The 20,879-nt window shown below is 51.4% G+C and overlaps 1 protein-coding gene across 7 annotated transcripts; it reads left to right on the forward strand.

Moving 5' to 3' along the window:
• Positions 1-62: 62 nt before the first annotated feature.
• On the forward strand, positions 63-8,279 carry SFXN3 (sideroflexin 3). 7 transcript variants are annotated; one of them, XM_069567681.1, is made up of 12 exons: positions 63-602; positions 1,183-1,355; positions 2,545-2,708; positions 3,343-3,513; positions 3,825-3,923; positions 4,271-4,346; positions 4,494-4,579; positions 4,780-4,907; positions 5,104-5,153; positions 6,018-6,067; positions 6,535-6,582; positions 6,907-8,279. In XM_069567681.1, the coding sequence occupies exons 3-12, from the start codon at positions 2,548-2,550 to the stop codon at positions 7,001-7,003; spliced, it is 966 nt and encodes a 321-aa protein (XP_069423782.1). In that variant the 5' UTR covers positions 63-602; positions 1,183-1,355; positions 2,545-2,547; the 3' UTR covers positions 7,004-8,279. The 7 variants fall into 7 exon arrangements, with proteins under 7 accessions (XP_069423782.1, XP_069423781.1, XP_069423785.1 ...); XM_069567680.1 differs by lacking the exon at positions 63-602 and adding an exon at positions 742-889; XM_069567684.1 differs by lacking the exon at positions 63-602 and having other exon boundaries at positions 1,141-1,355; positions 6,907-7,008; positions 7,604-8,279.
• Positions 8,280-20,879: the final 12,600 nt, after the last annotated feature.

The raw sequence follows: 20,879 nt of genomic DNA on the forward strand, positions 1-20,879 counted from the left end.
GCCTCGGGCTCCCATTGGCTGGGAAGGCCGCCAGTCACTCCCTCCCGCCACCTCTCCTGGGTGCCTGGGGATGCCGTCTGTAAACTGGGCTGGGGCCAATGGGTTCTACCCGCTCCAGTTCGAGTTCTGATACCCCATCCTGCACTATGAACTTAAAGCTTGGATCTCGGCTCGCCCGGCTCCAGCTACCGGTTCGGTGCAGGCGAGCCTAGAACCGCGTCGTTTCTAGGCCGAACCAGCTACTTACTGCTGCTGCTGCTAAGTCACTTCAGTCTTGTCCGACTTGCCACCTCTCTGCGGTCACCCCTGAGGCCTCAGCGAGGGAATGTCACCTGGACAGAGAGAGGCGTGAACCTGCAGTGGGCAGGAGCTCGAGCTGCAGCCTCAGTTTGCGGCACGGGTGTTCTGTATGACGATGAGTTGTGTGTGTGTGTGTGTGTGTGTGTGTGTGTTTGAACGTTGCCTTCACATGCATCCTCCTTCTATGTCAGAAAGTGTCTCTCTGGCCTTCCAGTTCTGGAAAGGACGCATAGCAGGGAAGCTGGTTTCGGGCCACCAGAAGGAGGAAGAATGTCTGATCCACTTGCTTGATGCAGACAGAGGTACCTTGAGCTTTCCGCCCCTTCATCTCCGGGACAGGGCCAGGGGCCAGGGTCTGGGATGCAGGGATAGGGACTGGAGTCATAAGGAAACTGGGGACCCAGAGGAGCTAGAGGTTACAGAGGGGATGATAGAAGATACAGAGGAGGAAGTGTGCGGGCACTGGAAGGACGCAGGCGCTAGCAGAACTGGACTGTGAGGGAGTAAGAACGTCCGGATGCTGCGAGAGGACCTTATGGGAACCGGGGTAGGAGCCCAGGGGACCAAGTAGGCAGAGGCCACGGCCAAGGTAGCCATCAAGTAAACAAGCCTGGAGGTAACCCGAGTCCCTCTGGGTTGGATGCCCCTCCGCGCCGCCTGCCTTCTCCGGGGGCACCTAGACCCCTTGGGCAGAGGCCGGGTGCCTCCCGAGGCCAGCCAAGGGAATGCAACTAAACGGGGCAGCTCGTCCCCTCCTCTCTCGCGCTGGGACGCGGCCAGGACTGATTCCGGAGCCCGCATTGGCTCTGGGAGGCTGCGGAGGGCTGGGTCTCGGTAGCCAGGGCTGGGGGCGTCGCCCTTAATGACACTCATCGCCCCCAGGCCCTGCCAATCCCTGGCCTCATCGGGCGGAGCCCCCGCCTCTCAAGCCGGTGAGCGTCACGCGTGACGTTACCCGTGATGGATGTGAAGGCGGGGCGGGGTCGGGGGGAAGCGCGGAGAGGAAGGCGAGTTTGAGAGCTGCAGAACCGCGGAGCCCAGGAGCCTAGGAAAGCGTGAGTGGTCGCTGTGCCGGGCGGGGTTCGGGGGTCAGGGGAGTAGAGGGTTGAGGGCTGGGAGTCAGAAAGGGAAGCTGCCCCTGTCCTATAGGATTCAGTATCTTCGGCTCATTGGGCACAGGGAAGGTTGGTTAGGGAGGGAGTGTTAGGGTGGGGCTCTGTGTGGTCACACTTTCAAGTGTCTGCAGCCGATGGATGTAGGTTGTGTGTGTGTGTGAGTGTGTGTGTGTAAGTAAGTGACGGTCTTGGTGTGCAGGGTGTGTCCACCCTGTCTGCAGGTCTGTGTAGGGCGAGTATGCTGGTGTCTCTGTGTGTGGATATGTGAATGTGAGTGTGTGAGAGGGGAGGGTGTGTCTGCCTGTGAGGAAGTGTGGTTGGAGAGGATTAGTCATTTTGTAGGATTTTGCCCAACGTGGCCAGATGGCTGCTTCAGGCTTTCCTCTCTCTGCCGAGTGAAGGGGTCACTTACTGAATCCTGCTCCTTTAGAGGCAGGTGGCTCAGGAGGAGGTGAGTGGGTGTCCATGCCAGCCCTGCCCACCTGGGGAACAAGGAGAACTTTGGGCAGTTCAGTGTGGTGGAGGAAGATGGGTCTGGAGAGGGAGCTTGTGGATGCCTGCGAGCACACTGGCTGGCTGGCAGCAGTCCCCTGTTTGAGACCCGGAATAGGTGAGCCCTGGAGCTGTTGAGCCCTTGCTCTCCTCCATTTAGGGCCTGGAGTGTGGTACCGCTTATGCCATTTTTCCAAACAGCCTCGGGTGTTTGTATGTAGGTCTCAAAGCAACTGGGGCCTAAAGCCGACAGGAATGTGGATGTGTGATGCATATAATCTGCATTTTTGTGCATGCAGAGCACAAGAGTAGCTGCATGGGATTAGTTGCTGCTCACGTCAACCACACACGTGTAAATCCTCACTCATGAAAATCTGCAGCAGGCCAGAGCACAAGGACATCTGCTTCCCTGGCGTGTTCTCTCCTGTCCCCTCCTCCAGTGGCTGTAGGTCCCTGGGCTGGAACATTGCCTAGAGAACAGCTCCTCCCCCGCTTGCTTACCTATCTGGAGTTACCTTGAGCTCTAGAAGGATTGGCAATAGGCCCAGGGACCAGGGCAGCACCACCAAAGTCTCCCCCATGTGGAGCCCTTGGACCCCCTCCTTGGAGTCCTCTGACTTTGGTTCCTGCCCTGCAGAAAATGGGTGAGTTGCCTTTAGATATCAATATCCGGGAACCTCGCTGGGACCAAAGCACTTTCCTAGGCAGAGCCCGGCACTTCTTCACCGTGACGGACCCCCGAAATCTGCTGTTGTCTGGGGCACAGCTGGAAGCTTCCCGGAATATCATACAGAACTACAGGTGACCCCTGACCCCATCTGACCCAGGGGCTCATTCCCTGCTACTCATACAGTACTTTTTGTACCTATATCCTCTCACTTGAGCGTGACCCTGTTCTACTCCACCTCCTCACTCCTTGACTCTATCTGTCAGAATTACTGACAACTAAGACACAGAACTTCAGCCCAAAGGATTTCAGGGTGTTTGGGTAGAGGAGGTGGTGTTGATATTTATGGGTAGCGGGCTGTTCTATGCTTCACAAACCCTCTACAGGACCTGTTCCTCTGCTGGGCCACTCTCTGCAAGGATGAGTCCCAATAAATTAGGAGGGCAGCCTCCTTGCTTCCAAGAGGAAAAACCCTCAGAGCACCCCAGCCATTTTTGACCCACTGGAAACCACCATGACCCATGACCTAGCATTAGACAGAAACAGAAGGGCACCCCTCTTTTGTGTAGCCAGAAGGGAAATAGAAATAGGAGCCCTCTTTCTGGAAGATTTGATTCTTCCCCAGAGACAAGGAGCTCATTTGTTCTGAAATTGGGAGCCAGAGTGTCTGGTCCTTTGCCCAGATCACCCCTGAGCTGGGTGGGCAGGGCTTGGGAGGGTGGATCTGCCCCCTAGAATTGCCTGTCAGCTCCTTGCCAACTTCTGCAGGGCTGGAGTGATAATGCCAGGGCTCACCGAGGACCAGCTGTGGAGGGCCAAGTACGTGTACGACTCTGCCTTCCATCCAGACACAGGAGAAAAGGTGGTCCTGATTGGCCGCATGTCAGCGCAGGTGCCCATGAACATGACCATCACCGGCTGCATGCTCATCTTCTACAGGCAGGTCCTATCTTGTATGTCTCCTCCCTGGTACTCTGTTCAGGCTAGAGGGTAACCTGATGATTAGGCAGGTCCTCTCTGGGCCAGTTTGGGCAGAAAATAGTGGGTGGCTGAGAGCTTGTATTAGAATCTCTTCCATTCCTCAAAACTCAGGTGTGTTTGTGTAAGGAGGGTCATGCACAGGTCATCAGAGCAGGTTCTGGGGTCATCACCGGGGCTCTTCTTGAGGATTTGGGGATAGCCTTTGGGGTTTTATTGTCGGTGTCCAAGGATGTGGGACACTGTGGAAATAAGTGCGTTTGTTCCCTCAGGAAGACCCCAACCGTGGTGTTCTGGCAGTGGCTGAATCAGTCCTTCAACGCCGTCGTGAACTACTCCAACCGCAGCGGTGACGCTCCCATCACTGTAGGGTGAGAGCTCACCCCAGGGGCTCTTCTCCCGGCCCTTCATTTCTCTCTTGTCCTCCCAGGCCTGTGCAGCACGTGGCTCAATGCCCTCCTCTCAGCCAGTCCCCTACTCACTTTCCTGGCCTGACTGATGGTTCGAGGTCTTGTGTATGCTTTGGGGGACCCAGCCCTCTTCAAGTGGAGGGATTGGGGCTTCCAGACAGGTCTACACTGGAGCAGGGGAGACGTTTCTCTGCAGTGAGGCCAGCCTCCCACATCTCAGTTACTGAGGATTTGGTGTGTCCCTGAAGCAAAGAGCCACATGCTGGGTTGTTCATTTCCACCTCATTTCCTGGCTTTTCCACCCACAGGCAGCTGGGAACGGCGTACGTGAGTGCCACCACCGGGGCTGTGGCCACGGCCCTGGGACTCAAATCCCTGACCAAGGTAAGTGCCCCCCTGTTCGCTCTTTACTTACCTCCTTCTTCCCTTTCCCCTCCTCCACCCAACCCACAGGCTCCCGGTGACTCTCCTCGGAGTTCCCCGCCACCCCATGGCCCTTAGGGCCACTCAGGGACACCTTTCCTCCCCCAGCATCTTCCCCCGCTGGTTGGCAGATTTGTGCCCTTTGCAGCTGTTGCAGCTGCCAACTGCATCAACATCCCCCTGATGAGGCAAAGGTGAGTGGCCCCTGCTTCTGGCGCGTGCATGCAGAGTGCTTGTAGGCATACCAGCTGGCCATGCAAACTGCCGGGCCTAGTCTCCATCTGGTGCTGGGGGGATGCTGGGGTGGGAGAACCAGCCTTTGAATCTAGGCTGTCTGAGGGGACCCCAGGGACCAGCTGCCTGTGATCTGATCCCCACCCCTTTCCCTTCTCAGGGAGCTGCAGGTGGGCATCCCAGTGACCAATGAACAGGGTCAGAGGCTTGGCTATTCTGTGGCTGCAGCCAAGCAAGGAATCTTCCAGGTGGTGATATCAAGAATCTGCATGGCGATTCCTGCCATGGGTGAGGCAGGAGTGGCTCCTTGGGGCATGGGAGGCCCTAAGAGAAGGGATGCCATTATCCAGGGGGTGTGAGGACTCTGGGAGCTATAAGATTCTAGGGAGAGTGGGAGGAGCTGCTAAGGGGAAATCACCCCTTCCTGAGGGTCCTGCCTTTCACTCCATTCACTCCCTCCCTCCCTGCCCTGCTCTTCCCTCAGCTATTCCCCCGGTGATCATGGACACCCTGGAGAAGAAAGACTTCCTGAAGGTAGGTCACTTTCACCTTTCCCATGCTGGAAGTAGTGGTGCCTGGGGGCAGAAGTGACCAGTCCCCAACCTCCTCTGCAGCCTGACCTAAGTCTAAGACTTGCCACCTGTCTGCACCCCTGTGCTCCCCATCCCTCTTCATTAATTCATTCAGCAAGACTAAATTGAACTGGAGTAAAGGAGCACTGAGGGTGCAGGAGAAGGGCAGGAAAGGAAGGAAAGGGTTTCTGTCCTGAAGGAAGCTGGTGTCACTCCAGAGACACACATAGGGAGGGACCATCACAGTCACACCTGGTATCATGCTCGTGCTGTCAGCTGTGAAAAGCACTGAGACACACGCATACACACATACACACAGGCTCACACACGTGTGAACAGGACAGAACATCCCGTAGTTTACAATGTAAGCTCTGACTCATCTGATGAATCCTTTATTGGCAAATATTTATTGAGTGCCAACTACACACACACACACACACACACACGGAGCAATAGATTGGTGGTGGCTGGAGCAAATCAAGAAGGGTGTGCAGAGCAGGAGGTGTGTTTGGAAATGGACAGATTCATGCAGTGGGATGGGAGGGAGTGAGTGGAGGATTAGAGAAGGCTTTCTGGAGAAACGCTCCTGGAGGAAGTGTAGGAAGTGATTCTGAGAGGTAAGGGTTAGGATGGTATGCTAGGGAGGGTGTTGGCAAGCATGCCTGGCTGGAGTGGGAGGCTGCCAATCGCTGTTATGGGATTGGGGGAAAGAAAAGGGCCATATATCCGAGGCTTAAAGATAGAACTGATGGGATAGAACCGCTGTGGTATGGGTAACGGGTGAGGGGGCAGGGGATACACACTTATATTCTCTCTCTCCCCATAGCGCCGCCCCTGGCTGGGGGCCCCGCTGCAGATGGGCCTGGTGGGCTTCTGGTAAGTATGCAGGAAGACAGCTAGAGTGTGTGCGAGTGTCCTTTCTGTGGTGAATGTGGGTGGGTATTATTGCTTTTAAGATATTTGTATATGTCATTCATTCATACAGGCAGCTGGTAGGGGTCCTGGACACCTGTAAAGCATACTTGTGTGTGTTAAGGGGAGAGGTCTGTTCTTGAAGGTCAAGAGTCTAGTCAAAGGGGTCCCACATCCACCATGGAAATAAGACTTTTGGTGCCATCTCAGAGTTTGATGCACATTTAACTCCTGGTTCTGTCACTGGCTGTGGCGCTCTGGATCACTGCTCTGGAGGCTCCTTCCTCAGCCAGAACGTACTGTCATCTGTCATTGTTGGCTTTAATCAGTTTCCACCCGTAGAGGCTGTCTCCAGAGATAGGGTGGGGGACTGGGAGGGAACACTCTTGGATCAGCGCTTCACAAACCTCTCTAACACTCTTCTCCCGCAGCCTGGTATTTGCCACTCCCCTGTGCTGTGCCCTGTTCCCCCAGAGAAGGTAAGTGCTGTCCCTGGGCTTGGCTGGGGCTTTGGACAGATCCATAGGGTCGCAAAGAGTTGGACACGACTGAAGGACTAACACTTTCACTTCCACTTTTCCACACCTGTGGTAGCAGCTGACCTTAGGTCCCATCAGTGTGTTCCAGGAAGGGGCCTGGTGGGCATTCAGCTTCTCCTGGGGGTGAGGGAATGACTGTGATCTGGGTGGGCCTCTGGCAGTTGGAGGAGAAGATTCTGCAGCCTGGGAGGATGAGGGATGGTGGTCCCTGAGTGTGAGGGGTGGGCTCAGGAGACACTCAGCCAGCCTGCTCTTCTGTTATAGCTCCATACACGTGAACAGGCTGGAGCCGGAGCTGAGAGCTCAGATTCAGGAGCAAAACCCCAGCATCGAAGTGGTTTACTACAACAAGGGGCTCTGAGGCAGGTCAGCCCCTGGCCTCCTTCCTCGCCTCCTTGAGCTGCTGCTTAGTGGAGCCTTGCTGCCCTTGCTGCTTTCTATCTGCCTGGTGCTGGGCAGAGGGCTTGGTGGGGGAGCAGCCATTGAGACCAGTGATCCATTCGGCTGAGAGGTACCCCCATAAGCCTTTTCCTCTCCTCTGATTTCAAAAGGCAGGGTCACATAATCCCTTTCTCCTACGCTAGTACGTCTGTTTATGTACATAAGTGATAACGTGTGTGTGTACAGGCTGTCCTGGGATGTCCTCATGTCTGGCTTCCCTTCTTGGCTATCTGCCAGCCAGGGTACAGGGCTTTCTTGCCTAAACAGTTTCACCAGCCAGGTCATTTCTGATGGGACCTTGCCCCTTCTGGACATAGGAGCCCCAGGATCTCACGACAGAGATTGAAGGACATTTAGCAGGCTAAACTGGGCTGAATCCTTCAGATTTCTGCTTTCTGGCTCCCAAAGCTGACTCGAGATCTGAGCTGGCGGAGGAGGACTTGTGGGGATAAGGGAGGCAGGGGGCTTGTCCCATCCCCCACATCCTGGAATGGGTCATTTCCTCTTCTCTTCTCTACAGAACAAAGGAGTCTCAGCATCCTGTACTGCTCTTGCTGCCTTCCCATAGTGCTCTTTAACTCCGTGCCTCCCACTACAATAAGGCCATTTTAGGGCACAATCCCAGGAGTTCTTGGTCCACTCTGATATCATAACCTCAAAGCTAAACTCACAATCCCAGCACCCTCCCACAACCAAAAAGCCATGAAGGCATAGCAAGCATTCCTTTTTAGGAGCCCCCGCAGCACCCTCTGACAGAGGGAGGCAGCTGTGGGAATGGTGCTTACACTCCACAGGTGTCTGACTGGCTGTAAGACACCTCAGGGCGACGAAGCCTGAGTGTATAATCTTAAGACAGGGGATTTTGTGTTCCACTGTTCTTGTTAGACATTCCGCAGCATCCTGATCCTAGTTCCTTCTCTTTCTTGAGGGTTGGTTCTGCTCCCACCCCCACCCCCACCTCCAAGAGGCAGACGGGCCCAGGTGTCAATGGCTGGTCCAAAGGGGAGGTGGGCTTGGGGATGGAATATGTGCTGGTGAATTCACAGAGTGAAGAGTTGGACCTTGCCTCCAACTCCTGTGACCTCCGGCTGAAGTGGGGTGAAGGCCCCAGTGAGATCCTCTAAGAGCACCTTCCTGCTTCCCGCAACCAACTGCCACCAGTAATAAAAGCTATGGTGCCATTGTTACTCGGTAAACTGAACACCTGTCTGTTTCTTGTCACTCAATTCCATGTCCTGAGTGCCAGGGAAGAGCCTCCTTTCTGCAGTTTTCTGTAGGGAGCCTTCTCTCCCTACAAAGTTCAAATCTTAGTCTTTTCCTTTCCCATTTGTAGGGAGCCTCAGACCCCAGCAGAGGGCGCTCTGAGATTAGAAAAATCAATCTTCCATCAGCACCCAGAGTACTCAAGTAGGAAGGATGCAGGTAGATGATGGCTCCACCTCCTATTCCCTTGGAGGAGAGGGGAGCTGGAGTAGGGGCCTGGGGTGGGAAGGGGCTGATCGCACACCTACAAATCAACTCAGGCTTCTTGGTTGTCTTCAGTCATTTGGCATGGGATGTGGTGGTGACCTCTAAGAGAGGAAGGCTAGAGGAATAAGCCTAGCTCTATCAGAGAAGTTGTTAGAGTGCCACACACCTCTACACACTCCTTTTTTCCCCCCAACCTAAAGTTCTCACAGTAGGTTGTCAAGAGAAATCTTTAGGAATCTTTAGGACTGAATGGTCCCACAACAGCCTCAGGTGACCTATTACCCGGCCTGAGCTCACCCATTCCTTGTGGAAAGTAGTTTACTTGATGGACAGTAGGGGGTGATGCTAGCTAATGCTCATTGAGTCCTTCCAGTCATGCCAGGCAAGCTTAATGAAACTAAGTGCTGTAAGTCCGTTGTGTCTTTTGAGCTCCACAACCACCCTTGTGAGGCCAGACATATTATGTCCATTCATAGCAAGAAAAATGCAGGAAACCCATGGTTCAATCACTGGGTTGGGAAGATCCTCTGGAGAAGGGAATGGAAAAAAAAAAAAAAGAAGAAAACAAAAACAAAAAAAAAAAAAGAAGAAGGGAATGGATACCCACTCCAGTATTCTTGCCTGGAGAATTCCATGGAGAGAGGAGCCTGGCAGGTGACAGTTCATGGGTCGCAAAGAATTGGACACGACTAAACGACTGTCACTTTCACTATAGCAAGAAAACAGACTTATTAAGACATTAAGAAAATTGCTTACAGCTATACAACTATCTGGTGGTGGAATCAGGATTCAAGCCAAGTTGAGTGACTCTGAAGCCTGGCTATCCTTTTTCCTCACCCACCAGTTAAACTTGAGGTCATTCTTCTAGTCCTTTTGACATTCCAGGGCATCTCCTCCCTGGCCCAGTTTGTTTACAGGGCAGTAAAAATTGACAGACCTTTTACCAAAGCCACTGAAGAGTTTCCAAGCTTGAGGGTTTTATAACAAGGAGTATAAGCAAAGATTCCTATTCTTGATTAACTATGGGATGACAGTTAGATAACCAGTTTCAATTGCATCCTACCAGGAAACAGTGTCTCCCACCAAGCCCAGCTGGCACCCTGGGTCAAATCTTGAAACCTCTTTCTACAGTTATAGCTTTGGCCATTAGCAATCCCCTTGAAAAGAGGCCTTACACTTTACTGGAAAATCTAGGCAAAAGAAATCCACTTAGGAAGTGAGATGCAGGAATCTTTGTAAAACAAAATCATTAAGAACATTTAGTAACAATTATTGTACTCTGCAGATAATACTAAACCACGTTAGAGAGAAGACTGGCCAAGGCACCAGTGGGCCAGTTAGTAGGAAGGCTTCTCTGCCACCAAAATTCCTAGTTTCACACCAGCTTCTGAAAAGAAAAAAAGTTTGGTTTAGGTTAACTTCACAGGTTCTTTAGGGGAAAATCCTAGTGAGGTATGCTTTCCAAACTGCTTCCACATGCTTGGAATTTTCTTTGGAAGCTAGCATTTGGGCAGAGATAGCACTTTACTCACTGGAAAGTAATCTGCCCCATTCTTGGGTCTCCTGTCTTCCAGTGCTCAAACTCCGGGAACCTTCTCTGGGAACTTGTATCAGTATCCTTGACCTTCCTCCCCAGCCTTCTTCCTCTCTCCTGGTCCATGTTCTAAGGGGTAAAAATGGCTTGGACCTGGAGGCCTGGCTTACCCTGGCTATAAGGAGGGAGCCAGGGGCTGTTTTCCTTGGCCATTGGGGCTAACGAGTTTGACATCATTTATTATTTTTTTAATGTATGTATTTCCAATGGAGGCCAACATATTTTCTTCTTTAATTCTTTCTTTAAATTAGAGGATTATTACTTCACAGTATTGTTATGGTTTTTGCTACCCATCAATGTGAATCAGCATTAGGTATGCATAGGTCCCTTCCTTCTTGAACTCCCCTCCCACCTCCCTCCCTATCCCAACCCCTTGAGGTTGTCACAAAACCCTGGCTTTGGGTTCCCTGCATCATATATCGAACTCCTGCTGGCTATTTTACATATGGTAATATATATATGTTGAAAATAGTGGCAGACTTTATTTTTTGGGGCTCCAAAGTCACTGCAGATGGTGACTGCAGCCATGAAAGATGCTTACTCCTTGGAAGAAAAGTTATGACAACATAGACAGCATATTAAAAAGCAGAGACTTTACTTTGCCAACAAAGGTCCGTCTAGTCAAGGCTATGGTTTTTCCAGTAGTCATGTATGGATGTGAGAGTTGGACTATAAAGAAAGCTGAGCGCCAAAGAATTGATGCTTATGAACTGTGGTGTTGGAGAAGATTATTGAGAGTCCCTTGGACTGCAAGGAGATCCAACCAGTCCATCCTAAAAGAAGTCAGTCCTGAATATTCATTGGAAGGACTGATGTTGAAGCTGAAACTCAAATACTTTGGCCACCTGATCCGAAGAGCTGACTCATTTGGAAAGACCCTGATGCTAGGAAAGATTGAAGGCAAGGCTGGAGGAGAAGAGGACGACAGAGGATGAGATGGCTGGATGGCATCACTGACTCAATGGGCATGAGTTTGAGTAAATTCCGGGAGCTGGTGATAGACAGGGAGGCCTGGCGTGCTGCAGTCCATGGGGTCACAAAGAGTCGGACACGACAGAGCGACTGAACTGAACTGAACTGAATATATATGTTTCAGTGTTATTCTCCCAAATCACCTCACCAATGTCTGCGTAGGACAGGCGGTTCGGGTTAGCTTTAACTCCTGCCCTATGGACTTATGGCAATCAGACTATCCTAGTCCCGCCCCGGCTGGTGCCCTACTTGTTAAAACCAAGTCCTGTTTCCTCCCAGTCAAGCTTGTCAGTCTCAAGCCAACCCGCCCCTGCGGCCGCTTGGTCGTAAGCGAGCCACGCCCCTCGCGAGGAACATAACCAGTCAGAAGCAGAGTCCCGCCCCTGCTGTGGCTCCCGTCAGTCCAAGTTCGGTTGGCTCCGCCTCCTCCCCATTTCCCCGGCAACGGCTTTAGCGCCGCAGGTTGAGGATACAGTTCTCTATGCCTACCTGAGCTTGGAACCTGCTTCACGGGTCACAGATCCGCTTCGTTGATCATCTGGGTCCTGGGCCGTTAAATCCGCCAAATCCCCTCCCTAGTTCCCAGTTTCGAAACCCACAAGCTCCCCAGCCTCCGCCTTTTGACTTCCCGCCCAGAAACATGCGAGGTTTTCGAGGAATCAAGCGAGGCCCTTCCTGGGTTCCAAGGCCTGTTTGTTTGTCCTACCCCACCCCACCCCCACACCCCCCACCATCCCCACCACCCCGCAGCGGCCTGTGAGGCTGTTGACTCTGCATCTTGCGCCTTCCGTGGTCTCTCCGTCTCTCTGCCCGTGCGTGCCACAGTTCAGTAAACTCTGCTAAGTGTGGCTCTGTGCCCAGCGCTGAGTAGAAATGGACTGTTGGGTGAGGAGTCCCATCCCACCTGCTGGCACACAGCCAGTGCTCGGCAGGCGGGCCCCTCTTCGTCAGTCTCCCTGCATGTTGCACTGATCTCGGGTCCTGAAGCCGAACAATCTTTTGCTAGAATTCGTGGAGGAACCTCGAATCAGTTGTATCATTTTCCCAAAGAGAGCCTCTGAAGCTGCCCCCTTCACTCTTCTTCTTTTATAAATATTTTTTCCCTCACTGGCAGCCACAGCCCAGGCTGCCAGAAGGACCATAGCAGCCGCAACAGCCTCCTCAAGCTTTCTCCTTCCAGTCTTCCCAGCAACATTTTGCAACTGAATAACAAGGACCAGGAGAATGGGGGAGGAACTGTGAATAATTTAGGCTATTCACACAACTCTGTCCTCGCCACCATCCCCTCACATCCACTAGGAAAATAACTCCATCTGTAACAGGCAACACTGCAGCTCCTTCAGGGTAAAGTGCTTGTGAAACAAGAATTTGCTATTTCAATCTATAAATTAACCACCTATGCTATTTTCTGACTGAAGCCCTCCCCTCCTCTGTCACTAGCAAATCCTCAACTTTTATTTCCCAGAAGGAGCACTACTGGTTTGGGTTATAGTTGAAGTTATTTGTGGACAGCAGTAGAGAATGATTGTGGATAGCTTCATTCAATTGAAAGGATTCTGCCATAGCTCTCAGAACCAGAGATGGAGCTAATCAACCAGGCCTTAGAAAGGGCAAGAAACTGAGCAGCTCCAGAGGCCTCAGCGATGGCAGTACTGAGACACTGTCATAAAGGTAACAGCTTCAGTCCCTCTGTTCAAGTTTCAAAAATTGGTGCAGCTTATATCAGTTGTCTGCCCCAAGGAAGTAGCCAGAGGTCAGGGTCAAGTTGCAAGGGCATTGTGCATCATTACTTTAGGTCCCTCTCTGTGGTTGGGGCTGTTCTCAAAGAAGGGCAATTATCGTGAGCTGGGAATTAACCTGAGTGGTATTTGCTACAGTATGTTTTCCTATTGATCCTATACAAATGCTTCTCTCCAGTTTAAATGAAAAAGCTGAGGGCAGGCATCATATCTTCACTTTTTTTAATTGTGATTAAAAAAACACGTAAGATAAACCTTACCATCTTAATCATGTTTAAGTGTACAGTTCAGTAGTGTTAAGTATATTCACGTCATTGTGTAGTAGATCTTCATAACTTTTTCATCTTGCACATCTGAAGCTCTATACCCATTAAGCAACCACTCATATCTTCACTTTCCTGTGCATGCCCACTGCACCTGTAATAGTGCCTGATCCACAGTAGGTACATGATACATGTTTCCTGAATAAATGAATGTGGAATCCAAAAGTGCTCTAAACCACACGCAGATATTTGTCCAAGGTTAGTTTACTGACACAGTGGCTCTCAATCTATTTTACTCCTCAACAAACTTAAAAGACATGACATATTCACAACAGAAACAGTGGCTCACAGCTTCAGGGATTTCCAGCTTATCCTCCCAGGGAGGTATGTCAGAATCTTGGGGGTAATGTGACTTGATAAGTCCCCTAGGCAAAGTGAAGCTTGTTCCTAGAGATGTTCTAACATATGATAGCCAGCAAGAGAGGGAACTCAGCCCTCCCTCTCTGCGTCTCTCTAGGAGTCTTAAATGCAGGGAGGTGGGGACAGAATATCTAACATGTAATCAGAGCCACTGTCTCCAGCTCTGTTGTCTATCTGCTTCCTTCTACATGCCAGTGCCTTTTCCTCTTGGCAGTTTCTGTGGTGCTGACCTGCCAGTTCTTGGGACTGGCTCTGAGCTGCCATCTTTTTTTTTTTTTTTTTTTTTTTTTTTGAGCTGCCATCTTTTAAGGTATGCTGGGAAAGAGACAGCACCTCATTCTTGTTCGGTTTCCCACAGCAGAGTCTCTGGTGATACACTTTCATTGTCATGACCTCCTTTCCAGGGTATCACGGCACAGTAGGATCAGGGGTGGTGGTGGGTAGTGGTGAAATAAGATTAAGCAACTGCTTTTTATGCTTATCAAGGCTTCTGTGTCTGGTTTGTCCTGCTAGACTTGATCATCACTGCTAGTGATTTTCTTTCAGAGCCACATTCTGCATGCTGGCTTCTAACACCTGAACCCCCAGGCTATCAGACTCCCCTGTTTATATCTGACCCATAAGCTGTGGATAAGATTTTAGTTATTTTCCTTTGGCTAAATCAGATGACTTCTTACCAGTCCATCCTAAAGGAAATCAGTCCTGAATATTCATTGGAAGGACTGATGTTGAAGCTGAAACTCAAATACTTTGGCCACCTGATCTGAAGAGCTAACTCATTTGAAAAGACCCTGATACTGGGAAAGATTGAAGGTAGGAGGAGAAGGGGATGACAGAGGATGAGATGGTTGGATGGCATCACTGACTCAATGGGCATGAGTTTGAGTAAACTCTGGGAGTTGGTGATGGACAGGGAGGCCTGGCATGCTACAGTCCATGGGGTCTCAAAGAGTCAGACATGTCTGAGTGACTGAACTGAACTGAACTGAGCTTTTCTAAGACCATTGAGAAGGCTTGTTGCTTAAGGAAAACAGGTAGACTCTCTAAGTATGTGGTTTCCAAACTATATACTGAGGCACCTCAGAGTGCTATAGTAAACTCAGGACTTCCAGGGAAACCCCAAAATAATCAACATTTCTGAGACACTGCACAAACTGCTAGCTCGAGGTAGTTCACAGTTTCAAAATTAAATTGTGCTACCTTACTTTTAAAGATGTCTTTGCAAAACTGGGTTTTTGATGGTTGCTATCACAAAAAGCAAGAACTACACAAAAGTCACTGTGGAATAGGAAATGATGGCAGTATCCAAGCTGATTCCAAGGTTTGAGAAGTTATGCAGAGCCCAACAGGCACACACTTTCCATTCATTGGTAAGAATAATATAAAGCCATTCTATTTTTCTTCCAGTTTATGTGTGTTGGGTTTTCAAACAGCTGCACAAAGAAGTTAGGATATAAATATTAAGCTGTTTTGGAACTACGTATTTAAAGGGAATTGTTAGATATTTCTTTTGGCCTAGAGTACTGTGAAAAAGTTCCTGAAAAAACTAAGGCCTCCATTAATGTAGAAAATTTGGTAACTCCTGCCCTAAATGAATGAAGAAATGCAGGAATATCACTGGGTTGCATCTGGGTCTCAGACTTGCCCTCTCTAAGCTCCCCAGGTACTGTGCCTTTGTGGGAAAATTTTATCTTATTGAATTCCTTTTTAAAAATTAAATCAAATTAAATTTTAAAAAATTAATTTATTAATAGTAAAGCTCTTAAAAATTTTTTTTCTTGTGTAGACTTTCTCTGGTCAAGGCGAGTGGTGGCTACTCTCTAGTTGCAGTGCATGGGCATCTCATTGCAGTGGCTTCTCTTGCTGCAGAGCACAGATTCTAGGCCTGCAGGCTTTAGTAGCTGGTGTGGAGCTTAGCTGACCAAGACATGTAGAATCTTCCAGGGATCAAACCCATGCCCCCTGAACCAGCAAGCCGACTCCCAACCACTGGACCGCTAGGGAAGTCCTCTTACTAAAATCTTAATAATTCCTTCTGGGGAGTTCTAACCTTGTTTCAGTGATCCAGTAGTTCACACTGATCAGATGGTGGTAGAGTGTCCCTAGGGACTGGGGATGGTGCTGCTAAATTAGAAGCCGGAGCTTCGTTGATGGGGTCAGCTCAGATCAGAAGCAAAGGAGAGAATGGAGGCTGAAGACAGCGCTGCTCTGTACCTTCCGCTGAGCTGCATCAGGTAGCCCAGCCTCCTTGGTAAAATCCCCAGAGACCTGCCCCACACTAAGCCCCCTGGAGGCCACGCTGGATCCGTTGGAAGAATGGACTCGCTATCTCGCGGCCACTCAAATCTGCTGGCCTTTGATCCGCCTCTATCCTTGGGGAGGAAGCGGGTGGGTGCTGGTGAGGCCCAGTGCTGGTGTACTCTTCTTTCTCCTTCCCCGTCTGCGTCCTTAGGTGACTGGTGGGCGCCTTCCCGGCGCGAAGACTGCAGAACCCGCTGGTCCCTAACTCCCGGCTCATACATTAAAGATGCGGAGCCGCCGGGACTGCGGTGCCACACACATGAAGACAAATTTTTAATCCCGAGCAAGAAGATGCCGGGAGATGGGGGGCGCAGGAGAAAAATGAATTAGGTTTTTATTATGTGTTTTATTATGCTGTAATTGAACGGGATTAGGCGAGAATACATTTCTGATGCGGCTGGAAGAGGGAGGGGGCGGGAAAGAGGTTGACAGCGAGTGAGACAGTGAATCCCAAAGAGAAGCTCGGTGGGCCCCTGGGGAGGGCGGAGGAGAGGCACCGACCCGGAAGCATGGGGGCCACCTCCCCCCCCCGCCCCCGCCCCCGCCCCGCTTCTCTTCCTCGGGCAGTTTGGACCAGGTTGGCGGCGGGGGTGAGGAGGGCTGCATTGGAAGGATTGGGTTAGAGACAGATCCCGCTAGCAGGTGCTGGTGGAAGAGACGGGCTTGAGAGCTGGAGGACTGGGAGCTTACCAACCCTCCCCAGAAGGGAAAGTGAGTCACCGAGGGATGAGGGGCACAACTATGAAAAGACCAGGCGCTCTGGAATCAGGGGGTCCCAGAGGCCTGCAAATTCACTCTTGTTCCTAACATTTACTTACCGGCACACGTAGGGCCCAGGCCTCCTAGGTCAACACACATCAGAGTGCCCCCTTCGTGCCCAGCCCTTGCTTACGGTAGCGGGGCTTGGGCCTTCAGACACTCCTCCCTGTGTATCCCACCCAGCTCCTGTCACCTCTGATAAGATTCCTATCTGCACAAGGCTACCTCAGCACCTTCACCCTCAGCACTGAGTGCCCAGGAGGTCTCCTCAGATAAAGTGTGCCCAGGTGAGCTCCGGAACTGGGTTGCCGGGCGCGAATGGGCGACCTCTGCACTCACCCCCGGAACAGCCTCCCTCCCAGCTCCCTCACGGTCCGCCGCCGCTCGGGCAGCTTCATTAAGGGTCGCTGCCAGCTTCGCGTCTCACCTGCTGAAGCGCCCCTAGCTCTCCGCCGGGGACTCGCTCCTGGCGGTGATGAAGAGGCCCATTAGCTGCTTCTACCTTTAGGGCGGACTGGGCCGCTCTCCCCACCTCCCAATTAGGACATTAGAACCCGTCAACCAAGATTAATAGTTGCCGGGCTCCGGGGCAGGGAGATGAGCCCAGATATCGCTGCAGCGCCGCTCGCTCCGCGCTGGCCAACCTGGTGGCCGCCGCACCACCCGCCGCCATCCCTCTCTCTACCTCCTTTCCATCAGGTGAGCCCCACAAAAGGGTCAGGGGTGCCAGAGACCGCAATTCTATTTCCTTCTCCGTCTCCGACCTGGGCAGAGGTCTGAGGCTAGGCCAGTAGGGGAGGAAGGTGAGCCCTCTCCCTTCCTCCCCGCGGGTTTGACTGAAGGACTTTTGATTTTAAATGATGGACTGAACTGCGCTTTCTCAGAGAGGTTCCCTTGACCCCCTCTCCTAAGTAAATTCCTTTTCTTATTCTCACTCATATCCCCATGTCATATTTTTCAGTAAACGGACCATGTGTGTGCTTTTACCTTTCTCTGCTTATTATGTCATTGTCTCTCTCCCCTACTTGACACCGGTCTCCAGGTGGAAGGGACCATCGCTTTACTCACCATGGGCTCTGGAGCACCTTCAGTAATTTTGTGGTCAGTGGATGAGTAGGCAACAGGCTTGTTTCCTGTGTGTGTGGTTTTTTTTTTTTTTTTATGGAAATATCTGTTTCCTATGTAAATCCCACCACCCTCTTCTTAAACACCCTCACAGCATCTGTACTCTAATTCGTATCACAATTGTGAATTACTATTTGTGTGATTATCAGTTTGATATGTTCTCTCCATTGAGGTCATAACTCATGGAGTGTGGGCAGAAACTTGGCACTCAGCTGCCTCCCTAGTGTCTACCTGCTGGGTTCTCGTTGTTTAGTCATGTCATGTCCAACTCAACTGTGACCGCATGAACTGTAGCCCACCAGGCGCCTCTGTCCATGGGATTTCCAAGGCAAGAATACTGGAGTGGTTGCCATGTCTTCTATGGGGGATCTTCCCGACCCAGGGATTGAACCTGAGTCTCCTGCATTGGCAAGTGGATTCTTTACCACTGAGTCACCTGGGACGCCCCTATCAGGCAGGAGCTCAGCAGTTAGTCGGTCAGATTATGGTGTCTGAGGACTCAAGAGCCATAGAGCTCTTTTGACTCCATTCTTTAGAGGATTCTGTGGCCTGGAGAGGCAAAGTGACTTGTCCAAGGTCACACAACTAAACTAGAAGCAAAGCTGCGATGAAAAAACTCATCTCCAACACACTGTGATTTTTCTCCAAATGTCATATCATCTGGGATCCTGAGGAAACATCTTCTGAATTCTGAGGTTTCTGAGCATTGGGAAATCTGTGGGGTGGTCTCAGGTGTCTCTGCCTTTGGTGATGGTGGTCAACCAGAACGAAGCCTTTCCCCCTCCCTCAAGGGGCTTGAGGTCCGGAGGTGCCCTATTCGCTATGTCAGCTGGGGCAAATTCTTTCCATTAAGTCTCAACTCTAGTTTCTCTTCCTTGGATGTAAAACTAGGGGAGTCTCATCTCTCCAGGCCTGGAGGGTTGTGAACTACCTCTGACCTTCCTCTCCAGTCCCTATACCTACAGCCCCGCCCCTGGCCAGCACCAGGGTATGAAATGATTTGGGAGCAAGAAAGGAAGGCAACTACAGAGAACAGCTAAGACAGAGAGAGTGGGGGGCCCGAGTTCTTCCTCCACCTTGTCACACCCCTAGTGTCACCTCTTAGAACCCTTACTCTAGAGGGATGGGGCGGGACTGGGTTTGGGACCAGATCGATACTTCACTAGGTGTTGATGACCGCAGGCTTTCACCTTGCAGATAATGGGGTGAGCCGCGGTAAACTCTCGCCGACAGACAGGGCTCCCCCGGCCTTAATGAGATAATCAATACTTGTTCTCGGCTTAATTTCCATCTAATTGCTCTTTAACGACGCCGGATAATGGGCCGCCTCCTGTGAGGAGAGAGCTGGCTGGGAATCCGACCCTCCTCGGACTCCCGCGCCTCCTCCCGCAGGCTAGGTGCCCTCGCGCAGGTGGGACGCGCACGCACCCCGGGCTCCGGCGGGGCTGGAGAGCTCCCTCCGTCGACCTCCTCGCCCGGCGTTGCCACCTGCCTGCGGCGTTCTCGGCTCTCGCAGGGGCCGCTCCGGGTCTCGAATGCGGGACCCCAGCCAAGCCGCCGGGCTCAGGGCTCCGGGTCACCCGCCTGACCGGGCCGCGGAACCGCTTGGTATCCTCACCCCCAGACAGCGCCTCTTCCTGCCTGCTCCCTGCCGGGCCAGGTGTGTGGCGTCCCAGCGCCCTGGGCCGAGCTGAGGCGCCTCAGAACGTGACCTTTCCTCCCTTCCTCTACCACTTCAGTGTATTATTGTCCGGAGGCTTTGAGTAAATTGCTGTGTTTCTGCACCTAAGGAGGGCTCCAATGCTATTTTTTTTCTTGTGAGATAGCTGGGCTGCCTCCTGCAAAGGAGCCTCCTGGTCACCACAGACCAACCACTCAAGCAAGGAGGGTAGAGAGGCCCTGAAGCCCCACAGCTCTGAGGCTCACACTGCCACCCAGCTCAGGAAACCACCTCATTTTCACTCACCAGGCCCTCCAGCCCAACCACATATACGCAGGATGGTTCCTGCCAACACCAGCAGCTCAGGTATCAGCCATCTGTAAATGCTCTCACCTCCCACTTGCCTGTCCCAGCACTAAGAGCAGCTAGGGATTCTCTCCAAGGCCTCTAACAGGGGACTAGCCTGCCCAGAAACCCAAGCTCATCTCTCTTGTCTTCTCTCTTTTGAAAAAAAAAAAAAAATTATTTGACTGTGCTGTCTTAGTTGCAACATGTGGGACCTTTAGTTGCTGCATGTGGGATCTAGTTCCCTGACCAGTGATTGAACCTGGGCCCCCAGCATTGGGAGCAGGGAGTCTAAAAGACTGCCCCTGGGAAGCACCCTGTCTTGATGATGCAAGCTCTGAAGCACTTTGGTCTCAGGTGCCTAGATGCTGTGACCAACGAGGTTCCCCATCATCTCCCCATCTCGCTCACCTGCATTTCTACAGCTTGGCTCCTGAGTATGGCGTATTTAAATGATAAGATAGCAGCTGCAGTTCCAGCTCTAGCTGCACTGGAGCCAGGCTGACAAAGATACAGTGATGTCAGGATAATTGATGGTTAGAATCAGGCCTTGGATGTTGTTAGCTCCAGGTTCAAGTCTTGGCTCTGTTGCTTACTGGTCAGTGTGACAGTGGGCAAATTTACCTCCAGGTTTGTACCTCAGTCCTCTCATTTGAAAAGTAAGGTTAATAATACCATCTTTGTAAGTCTGAAACTAGCTGATGTATGTATATTGCTTGCCACAGTGCCTAAAACACTGGAATGGTTTGATAAGCGGTAACTATTGTCATTGTTATTACTGCATGTTAGAGCTGAAGCAACCACCTAGTTCGAGGATCATAAACTCAAAGGCCAGATGGACCAGCAGGAATCTTAAGTGAGGGAGGTAAGCCTGGTCAGGACTCTGGTGAGCTGGGTAGGGCCAGCCCCACTCCAACAGCAGCCAGTGCTCATCTTCAGTGGTTGCAAGGTGGATCAGATTCCCTGGGTTTTCTTCTCTTTCCAAAAAATCTGGCAGCATTCAGAGCTTAGACACTAGGTCCAACTTTTCTCACTTCCTAATCTCAGCATTAGGAACAGCACTAGGAGCTCTCCCTTAGGCCTCTCTGAACATCCTGGCCTGATGACTCTGGCCCCTAAATTTATACAAAATTTCTCATTATTTAAAT

The sequence above is a fragment of the Ovis canadensis genome, chromosome 22 (genome assembly GCF_042477335.2).
Source record: "Ovis canadensis isolate MfBH-ARS-UI-01 breed Bighorn chromosome 22, ARS-UI_OviCan_v2, whole genome shotgun sequence".
NCBI lineage: Eukaryota > Metazoa > Chordata > Mammalia > Artiodactyla > Bovidae > Ovis > Ovis canadensis.